Source organism: Cyprinodon variegatus, unplaced genomic scaffold (genome assembly GCF_000732505.1).
Source record: "Cyprinodon variegatus isolate N-32 unplaced genomic scaffold, C_variegatus-1.0 Scaffold483, whole genome shotgun sequence".
Lineage (NCBI taxonomy): Eukaryota > Metazoa > Chordata > Actinopteri > Cyprinodontiformes > Cyprinodontidae > Cyprinodon > Cyprinodon variegatus.
In genome coordinates, this window is record NW_015150936.1 from 84,614 (window position 1) to 96,044 (window position 11,431).

Consider the following 11,431-nt stretch of genomic DNA (forward strand, 5'->3'; position numbering starts at 1 on the left):
TCTGGCCCTAAGTCTGGCCCAGGATTGGCAGATACTACTCTAGTCGGAGGCTATTGTAACTGAAACTGCGTTTTATAACCTTTGCTCATTGGGCATTTTTACCTTCCAGAATTTTCTCTCAGTCTGTCTCCAGACTAATCTCTCTCTGGTTCATTTATTCACTTAAAGGCAGCGCTGTGGGACTGTTGCACGAGGCTAAATCAATCAGGCCCTTATTCTGTCTGCCCAGAGACTCGTTTTCTGTGAGGATGGAGCTCAGATGAAGGGAGCTTTGTGGTTGCAGCTGCCTCCCTCACAAGCAGAGTCTTTTACTGCTTAAGATTGACGTTTTTTTTTAGAGAACTATGTTGAATAAAAGGAGCATTATTGGTGGAAGAGCAGCATCCAGGTTCAGGATGCATTTAAATAAAGATGTTAGTTATTTTATTTCTGATATCAGCACCTCCCTAAGGAGCTATGATTGGTTGTTAAATCTAGCAGTACAGTAAGAAGGCTGAGTGGCAGCAGAGGGATTTTAATCTTCCTTTTTACTACTCATAACCAGGGAGCTGCTCCATCAGTCTTTTTGATAATCCTCAGTCTTCCCACTTTGTCCAAGTCTTTTTCAAAAACAAAAATCAGAAAACTTCACAGCTACCTTGTAGTTACTGGGACACTGGACCTCCCACTTCTCTTCGGTCCAGGTTCCCAGTAAACCCATGATGATGCTGACATGTTTATGGCTGCTGGCCATAATCTCTAGTTTGTACATGGCGTCCTGTTTGGGAGCAAATCCATCCTTTAGTGTGACGCTGAGCACCAGGATGGCTTCGGCTGGCTCCCAAACAGACACAGGCTCAGTGAGATGAGGAGGAATATAAAATACTTCATCACTTTTACCCTGCAGCTATTTGCTTTACTCATGATACAATACTAACCAAGCAGCATTTCTCTGTAGATTGTTATCACTATATGGACCAACTGTGTGTTCATGTTTCTGTGTCGTCTCTGCATAGTAATGCTTGAGTTAGTTATGAAACATATTAAAGGAAACTGTGAGTTTCCACTAATCTTCCCTCTGCTGGAAGCATATTTCATTGCAAAGTCTCTTTTACCCAATAACATGTTCAGGTTTGAAGGAATTGGTAAAAATATACTGTCTGTCTGTCTGTCTTGCATCAACTCATTGATTCAAAGGCAATCCCTTACACTAAAAATGCTTGTAGCGACAGTGGAGAGGAAAAACTCCCTTTGAACAGGAAGAACCCTCCAGCAGAACCAGGCTCAGTGTGAGCGGCCATCTGCCGAGGCCGACTGGGGTAATCAGAGTCAAAGCAGATTAGGGAAACTAAGGGTTAGATGTTCAAAAGAGTTTTAATTATTACCTGCCTTTGCAGTATTCAGTAAGTCAGACTAAAACATTGTTGGTGGTCCAACTCGCCGCCCAACATTTCTGGGTATGAGAAAATTTAAATAGCTTGAAGGAGTTGCCTCATTTATGCTCACATAATCCTCTTGCTGCAGCCAGGTTTCTGTAAGGCTACACAAGTCAACGTGATTATCACAAATCAAGTCATTAACTTTTAGAGGAAAGAGGTCTTATGATAAACAGACCACATTTAATTGTTTTAACTTTTTCCCCAATTGGAGTTATTTTGATTTTATTAGGTTATCATGATTTACTCCTTTGGGAATCTTTTATAATTAACTTGATTTTGGCGAGACACTGTCTGGATGGAGTAATGAGTGGGTAACAGTAGAGAAGCTGCAGAGAGGTCTGTTAAACTATGACTCTGCTTCCTGGTCTGCACCCTGTCTCATAAATTCACACTAATCAAAATAATAGCTCTGACTGTTAGCATTTATCAGAAGAAGCTACTCCTACATTTGATGGGCACATGCTAAGAATACAGCAGTTATAGTAATGGGCATGTTACTTACATTACAACAGTGAGAGGCACGTTTGATGGGGAATAGAGTTCGAGAACCCAGACAGACGGAGAGAGATGCACACAGGAGTCCTGCATAAGGCAATATGTGGGGAAAGATGTCATGATTATTTAAATGCGATGCAAATTTCTTCTTTCCAACTGAGTCCCTACTTTGCTGGAAATAAGCCTCTGAATTGACTCAGGAACAGGATGAGTAAGAATGAACCAGAAGGAGAAATGCAGTGAAACTGAGACACAGACATGATTCAGTTATTTAGTAGTGTTAATCACATTTTAGGATAGTATTTTATAAAGAAAAGCCTAACCGTGTATAAAAATGAAATATAGTACCTTGGTTATAATTTTCCCTCAGTACTTTGTTGTGGGAAAAAAAGTATTAACCTATTTACTCCAGTTAAATAAACGGAGATCGATTGATTCCACTAAGTTAGCATTATATTGTAGCAAAGAGAGAACAGTCCATCATACGGCCGTTATTACATGGTAATCATCCCTGTTCCCATCTGGCCAGCGTTTGCCTCACTTACCTTTAATAATAGAAATAGAAATAGAAATATTCAGAGTCAAACCAAATTACAGACAGTTTGGTTAAACAGTAGCACGTCATGAATAAACATTGAGAAAGAATCTGGCTTGTTATGGGAAGTAATATGACTTGTCTACAAACACCATCACTCAGGCATTTTGTGGCAAAGACGAGGAACCAGCACTGAGGAACTGCATTGGGAGAGTTTATATTGGAGACCAGTGGCGGATCTAGGGGGCGGCTAATTGGGCTACAGCCCCGGATGTTTCCCCAAGAGCCCCCGATCTCATTTCCGGGCTGATCTGAGTAATTTATTCAGTACTGGAATTCACCAGACAGTGGCGGCATGTGCGGAAAGTAGCCTTTAGCATTCCCTTGTAGAAGAAGTTGTCACCACTAGCTGTTGCTAAACAGAGGTCGTTCTCAATTCACTAGAACGCGAGTACGGACTTGTTTCCTCACCAACCAGGTTCTTAAGAAGAACCCAGGAAAGTCTGGACTTGGTGAGAACGGGAGCACGCAGCATAAATATGGGTCAGTTGGAACAGAAGCGTCCAGATGACATCACCACCTGCCCGGCTCGTCTGGAGCTGCATTTCACCTCCTGTTATTAATAGTCTCTAGATAATAATAAATTGTGACTTTTTTTATTTAGTGGGGGAATAATAATGAACACAGTCAGATAAACACAAATCAAATGAACATTTTGCCAAATAAAACAAAAAAATCGCCAACAGGGCCAGAGGTACTTCACACCCGGCGATGCAGATAGAGGCCTACTATAGACGGGCTGCGGTAAGCCCTGGCTGCCGTTAGCCTCGGAGCTCCGCTGGTTGCGGCGCTTTAAAGTATAATATTCTTGCCTCATTTGATCTTAAAACATACTTTTATTGAACAACAGCAGAACAGAACAGAAAAGAGAACTTTTAACTTTCAGTTGAAAGCTGCTGCTGCAGTGCATGCTGGGACAGCTGTCAATCTCACGAACAGACAAGTCTGCTCTGATGCATGCTGGGTAAAGAGGGCGGGACAAGAACAACATCCGGTGACTTTGTCCGTTCTTGGTCTGCTGTTCTTGTGAATTGGAACAGTACTGGTGCTGAGGCTGATGACGTTTCACGAGGACACGAGCACCTGAGAACGCACAAGTACACATATTGAGAAACGGCTAAAATATATGATTCCCCTCTCATAACTCTGGCAAATAATGATCAAATGTCACCATATCCACTGGGTTTGTTGTTGATGAAGTTAAAGTCTGGCAGGTAAATACATTTCTTTCCATGTTATGAGGGGGAATTGTTATAAGTGATAGCATGTAGTATAGTAGAAATGTCTTTAATCCAGTAATTTGTCTCCTGTTAGACTCTTAACAAAGCCAGGACTAATGAGCTGATTCTGAGCAGGTGTGAAGAGAGGATCCTAGAAGGAGCTAGGGAAAAGGAGACCAACACATGAGGGCAACAAACAAAAACATAAGAACTCAAATACATCCAGAAAAGACAACAAAATAGTAATTAAACCAATAAAACTAGAAAACATGGATAAAAGTAAAACTGAACAATCAAAATGAAACTTAACAGAAACAAGACCGTGACACCTTCACCTTCCTGTAGTTCCTCCCTGAGGCTTTGGTATTCCTCCTGATGTTTCCATTATCTGGGTGGCTACATTGATCAGAACAGCCCCCCTCTGCTGCCCACAATGATCTCAATGTCCGGTTGGTGGGAGGCTACAATCATTTAATCTGTTTGTATGTGGAAGCCCCTCAGGATCTTAGCTCCGTCATTCTCCATTACCTCAGGAGGGGGCTCCCATTCCGACCATAGGGTCTCTGTTCACTATAACAGCCACTTGGTTATAACGTTCCATGTATTCCTTCCCTACCCGTTCTGGCTGTTGGAAGGTTATTTTTAATTTTCCTCACTTTTTATTCACTGCTGCCTTTAAGTTCTCTAGTTAATATGTACCATATGTTGCTATAGGTTTATTATTATTTCCTATATTTATTGCAAAGCTTTGGACATTTTATTTACCGTCTACATTGGGTTTTTAAAATACATCCGTTCAAATGTTCATGCTGAAAAGACATTTTTTTAGCGCCGCCAAAACTGAAATGAGCCAGTTAGCAATTAAAATGGGAAAAACTCAGCATAGAGGAAATATTTAGGAGAGTCAGGACGGACATGAGGGCCAATTGGATGGTGGCTCTGGCAGTGATGAGGAAACTGTAAGCAGGTGAGCTCCAGGCTGACATTTCTCAAACTTTATTTTGTTGGCTAAGGAGAGACTAGATCTGCCTTATGTCAGATATAAAAGAGCAACATAGCCGCCCTGACAGATTTTTGGGGGGTCCGAACCTGTATTTGTTACCTGAGTCAGGTACGTATGGAGTTTGATAGACGACCCAAATGCAGAGCTGAAGAGGTGGAGATGATTTCTTGCAGTTGAATGAGGTAGATAGTACAGAAACAATAATCCAGAAATGACCAGCGAGGAACTCAGGAACCTGAAAACTAGGAGACGGATGGAAACAAACACAAGGAATGAATCCAGCAAACAGTAACTGCAGTGGAGTAGCAGAAGTCTAAACATACCGTAGATGACATTGAATGAAAATGAACATCTTATCAGTACACTGAATTATTGAAAGCTTTGAAGATTCAGGATGTTTTATTTGACCCGTTTTTAAATTGCAGCAGCTTTTACTGGCACATTTTGTTACATTTTAATTTTGGATGAAAATTAATTTGATTTATATACAAAAATGTTTTCATTTGATGCAAACATTACTATAGTGAACAGTCAACCTCCAAATATGGAAGTAGAACCACCGTAGGACTACAGCTGGAAGTTCTTTAAGCCGATAAAACAAAGCAAAGCGTAAATGGAAAACAGCGCCGCCAAGCAGCTGTTAGCTTCTATTTCTAGTTTGACAGCTGGAGAGTTTCTGTGAGGTGACTTCAAAGCGTCCAGTGATCGGACTGTAAAGGAAACTGCAGGCAGTTAGTATGTGGGTCAGATTTATGATGAAGGCTTGGGTTAGCGTTTGGCTCAGGGCGGTCGCCGGGCTGGCTGCAGCTGTCTCCCTCTGTGTAGATAATGAAATATGGTGGAAGGTTTTCTAAAACAACAATTATTTAATATCTGCCACTACCATAAATAGATCCAATTAATTTCATGTTTAAGTTATTTAAAAGGATGCAGTGGAAGAAGTCTGTGGCATAAAATTATGGAGAGGAAAAAGACTGCATATACCCATGTACATTTAATACCTAATGTTTAGACGGTTAAACTCTTAGGGTACTAAGAGGGAAGGGAAGGGTAGGAAATCTCAAATACAAAATGTTACTCAAGCAAAATGAATCCTGTGTATACAAACTGCTAAATACTCGCTTGCAAATCACATAATGTACAAAAAAAAATATTTATGAACAAAAAAAATGTGCAAAAGGGTTTTGAGACGTTCGGAAACTGGTTGCTCTTTATAGGACAAAACACACAGAATCTGATTTTATGTCTAATTCGACAGAATATCAGGCCTTAGAGGTCGTGTAGTTTACCGCTGAAAGTCAAGGGGATGATCACACCCGACACAATTTCCTGCAGGGGGCAGCGTAGCTCTGATTGAGATACAGCTCAGGTCTATATTTTTTTCCAACAATATTGTTATTGTATTATTTATTTATTTATTTAATTTTACAGATGTATCTTCCATATAACCATGCACTTAACAGACATTTCCTCTAGGGAGCATATACGGGGTTTTTGCATGTGAAGAGGAGAGGGTGGGTCTTTGCAAAAATTTGCAAAAAAACTTCCATTATACCTTTAACTAACAGTTAAAGGTCAAATGTTGTAAGACATTTCCAAAATGAGCACACGGCCTCAGCTGAACAACACCTAAAGGGAAGAGACAAAAAAAAGAAGCTGTTTCAGACTGATTAGAGGAAAATCAGTTCAAGAAGTGCGTGAAGACTGCAAATTTCTCTACATATGCAGGTTGTGTTGCTGCTAATGAGGTAATCAGGCACTGGAAGCTGTACACAGACAGATAACATAGAAAAGAATTATTGTACAGAAAACAGACAAACAGGACTATAAAAATGAAAGAAAATGACACAAAACAGCAAATGAAAGACATCCAGTCTGCTCTGTTGCCTGTGAAGAGTCCAACGACAAAACTGACAAAACTAGAGAGAATAGTGCTTACTGTGGACCCAGCAGGAACACAGAAACAGCTGAGCTGATGCCACTAAAAGTCCAGAAACTCTGAAGGTTGGTGGATATTGGTTGTGGAACCGAATGCAGAGCTAAAGAGTCAGGGATGATTTCTTGCTAGATTTAATGAAAAAAGTAAAAATATTGAATCCAAAGTCAAGAACCAATCGACAAGAAACTCAGGAACCAAAAACAAGGAGACACCAGGGAGGAATACATGTAAAGATTGACAATGATCCAGCAATGAGTAACTCAACAGGAGGTGTAACTATGGGGAACAGAACAGTGGGAGGACTAAGTAGCTGACAGGGAGCAGCTAGAGAAAAAATAGCTAGAAGGAGCTAAGGGGAAAGCTAAGGACAGTAGGGGGCAGAAAAGAATTACGAGGGGAAACAATGGGATCTAAATCTATCTGGAAATAACTTAACCTCTTAACATCCACCTCATTTTGGGTAATCCTCACCTAATTTCCAAACCCAAATGGAAAAGCAAATAACTTAGGAACTGACAGCCCAGATTACATACATTATCTGAAAGCTAACACCCTCTAGTTTCCTAATATATGAATTTAAATTGGGTGACTAGAACACAGACCAACCTGCATCAGTTCAAACATGACTCAAAGTTGTTTTTTGTTTTTATTCTCAGAAATGATAGGTCTTTTTTGAACAGCAGTGATAAAGACATTCTTGAGAAAAAGCAGAACATATGCAGACTATTTCAGACCTCTAGCTTTAATAGTTCCAGAGCTGTGAGGTTTGGAACTTTTGGTGTCAGCTTGGAGCTGTGCGCAATGGCTCCACCTGCTGGTAAAAATTTATCGGTGGAATTTTATGCATTCTGAGTTATTACCCCCACTTAAGGTCTTAAGACGTTAAGTTAAACTAATGCGAAATAAAACTAATGACTAAAATACTGTCTAAGAGCCAAAAAAAAAAGGTTAAATCACTGACAATTGCTGACAGCTCTTTAGCGCATGCTCTGATCTTTAGCTGTATAACCCGGTCTGCTGGCTGTCCAGAGAAGAGGTGCTGAAACTTTAATGAGCAGGGATCTATTTCAAAAGGTTTATTTAACAAACTCAGATTCAAATCCTCAACTCTAAATTGATCTAGCCTAAAGTCGAGAACTCTCAGTTTTCGGTTTCACAACGGCTGCTATGAATCAGTTCAATCTACTCTAAGTAGAACCACTCAGAGTTGAACACATGTGTAACAAATATGAAAAACCAGGGCAACTAGAAGGGCTTATTTCACCCCGCTGGAACTAGATTTTAATGCTGAAAGAAAAATAAAATGTAGAATGTTTTTAAAGGACAGAGAAACAGCGCTTCAGCTGCAAAGAAGACGAAGGTGGAGAAGAAGATTGTTGCTCGAGTTAATGCTCAAATTTATATGAAGTGGACATTTATTTGTTTAACATTTATTAAACACTCTTTCCTCTCTGTTGTTCCATTTTTAGGTCACTAAAATAAGATTCTTCCTGATGAAAATCACATTCCTAGAGTGAACTATAGTAATATATTTTCTTAAATATATTTTTGCCACAGAAACTGAATTTCAGGAAGTTAAAAACAAAATTATATTAGAAAGAATTGAGTTTTATATACCTAGAAATATACACCCCCCCCCCCCCGCATGTATACTGTAAAAATAAATTCATTAAAATGATTCTTATGTCGTTCATATTAAACCAACCAAAGACACGTAAATCTCATATCCTGTCACTGATCTGTAGAATCCTCTCCCTATAAATACGTCATTCTCTGTGAATTAATTCCCATCATTCTTTAATAAGATCCTCATCAGACGGACACGCAATGTTTGTTTTTAAAACCTAATGTGTCAAACAAACCTAGTTAATAATTAATTTTTTTATGCACAAAAATCATACTAAATCAGAAAATAAAACAGCATGATTGGCTGAGAGCGCAGACAGAGGACACTCTGAGTTTACTGAAGAAAACCTGCTGCTGACCAGGTTAGCTTTAATGGTTTCAAGTTGAGGAAACAGAGTTTTCAGTGAACCTGCTTTGTGAAATGGACCGATGGTCTGACAGAATAACAAAGGGTGTGTTTGTTGTTGTGAGGCACTGAAGTGATGGTTCCAGATTGGCTGACTTTAATGGTTTAATGGTTTTCCCGTGGTGGTTGGGGGATGTGGGGTGATCTCCTGGGTTGTTCTGGGAGGATGGCTGGTTGCAGATGAATCAGAAACTTGAATGGAAAGATGAGCAGCTGGCAAAGTGGAGGCTGGAAAGTGTTTGATCACGTGGGTTCATCCAGGAAGGCACAAGGAGGAGTGAAGCAGCCAACCCAAGTCTCTGCAACACAGCAACATAGCACTGACACAGCAGCAATGCAGCTTTATGAAATGCTTCATAAAGCCGCTGTCACACCTTGCTGATTTATCAAGCATCTGCCTGACGTCCCAGAATCTCCTAAAACGCTGCCATACGCTGAACTTTCTATGGATTGTTTCTATTCTGGGTGTAAACATAGAGTATTCATAATGAGTCCAGAACTTCTGTCCAACCACAGCCTAACTTCTGCATAACACACGGCAGCTTAATGCCCATGAAATGATGCACAAGCCAGTGTCCTGAGAGGGGCAGCGATGCACCTGGCTGCTGTTTACCACCCACCCAAAAGAAAAGAATAAATAAATAAAAATAAAAATAAAAAAAGAGAGTTTTTGGCGTCGGCAGATTGAGCTTCATGTCTGCTAAGAAGTGTGTTGGTGGTGGGGGTGAACGCAGGGAGGATCCATCACTCCCCTTCTGGCTCACCCTATGATGGGGATGAAGTCTGGAGGAGAACTGACGGTTTCCTCCTGTGAACCCCCTTTATACCAAAACGCTGCCAATACGCCATTATACAGTAGCTGGAAGCTAGAAACACGTTCAGCGCTCGTCTGGAACACGGCAGATACCTTGATATGCGATGGAGAGAAGTTCTGGATAAGTTATGCAGAATTAATGCACAAGTTACTCAGAGGTTTAGGATAAGCTAGACGCCACGACTGATGAGGAACTTAAAATTATTGCGTGTCACAATAATGCGACGTACCTGTACATTCTAGCCCATGTATGAGAATTTGCTGGCATACCTAAAATCTATTGAAGTACTTGCCATCTGTCGCGTGCCAGCCTGCTTCAGTTTGCTAATAACTTGTAAATTATTCAACGTACGCTAGCGTTTTTGCCAAGTTTCTGGTACGTTGCCATATGGTGGCTAAATCGTCAAGGCGTGAAAGCGCAGTAAACATTATCGTAACAAAACATCTGCAAGAACATCAATAGCGACTGAAGATGCTTTGAGTGAAATTAATTTTTTCTACAATAAGAAAAACATGAAAATAATGTTGGCTGAATGGTGTCATGGTGTCTGAAATCTCAAAGAGGATAACACAGATCACATAATTACATCCAACCTTGGCGTACCCAGTCACATCGGAGGGCTGGATGATGTTGCTAATGGGGATATTAAAAAGAGTCCCGTTAGAGTCACCTATGGCAAACTAACAACATTTTGAAGTGTTTTTTAGTGAACCTGTGGGATCTTCTTCAGCAGGAGACACTGATTACACCAAATACTTCATATTTGCACCATAGATATTAACGCTGTGAACTGCCATATCAATGGTTTTTTGTTTCTCCCACACTTTAGATTTGATCACTGCTTTATTTTAGGAATGGAAATATCATGAAAAGCTGTACAAAATGAATATCTGTTTATACAAAACAACAATAAAAGATGCTCAGTCTAGTGTAGCAATTAGAAACTTTTTAGAATTACTTTTCTTTAATCTTTAAAAACTCAGAACTGAGGAAGTCTCTTTGTTGAAAGTCTTCTACAAATTTCAAGTCAAGTTGCCTAAACTATATTTTTCAAGCTTGACCGTGACCTGGATGTCTGAGAATCCTCACAGATGCTTTTCTTCATTATACTTTGGGTCCAATTTTCAGTCATTTTCTGTTAGTTTGTTTTTTGTGTGTTTTTTCTATAGCTTTTATGTACTGTGACGGACAAACTAACTAATGTTAAATCATTATACTGGACTGGATAATTGATGCAGACTTCTTTAAAGGTTTTTTTTTAAAACACCCAAGGTAATTGTACAAAAAGCATAATCAATAGTAGACATCACATAATGTCCTCGGCAGAACTAATATAAAAAGAAGCCAAAACCCTGTTTTAAGGAAAAATGACCTTTTCTTTCTTCCAGGCTACTTCTAAGCATCTTTATTCAGGGTCTGGTCTCATATGACTTGGTGGTTTTCTTGTGTTTTGTCTCTGATTAATTTGAAGTTTCAATTAAAATTGAACATTTCTTATGGATTTTAATGTTTTTAGTCCTTTGGAACAGAAACACCTGTTTTATGTGAATGTCTCTGTGGTCTGGGCTTTAGTATTTAAGAGTAGTAAAGTAAGAGTGAGTTGTATTTGTTTGATTATCTGCAGGTTCATTTGAAAGATGCGTCTACATCAAGTACCACTACTCATCTGCTGCCATACCCAAAAATCTGTCCTACAACATCACCAAGACAATACGACAGGATGAATGGCACTCCCTACGTAAGTCTGATACGTCCCGTATTATTCTTTATATCGTTTATCATACATTTATATGAACTTATTTAGCTTAATTATATATCTTTTTACTATCCGTCTTATCTACCGTAATGAGCCATACTTTAGGAGCTATTTCCTTCATTTTGGATCTTTCATATTATAGTCATAACTATAATATA

At 39.6% G+C, this 11,431-nt stretch overlaps 1 protein-coding gene across 1 annotated transcript in view; it reads left to right on the plus strand.

Annotated features, from left to right (window-relative positions):
* Positions 1 to 11,131: 11,131 nt before the first annotated feature.
* LOC107094450 (transmembrane protein 178B) overlaps positions 11,132 to 11,431 on the plus strand; it is a gene marked incomplete at its 5' end in the record, with an annotated part of 10,156 nt that continues 9,856 nt past the window's right edge. Inside the window, one exon of the mRNA XM_015390040.1 lies at positions 11,132 to 11,255. Coding sequence (XP_015245526.1) covers positions 11,132 to 11,255 — 124 coding nt within the window. The remainder of the gene's footprint in view (positions 11,256 to 11,431) is intronic.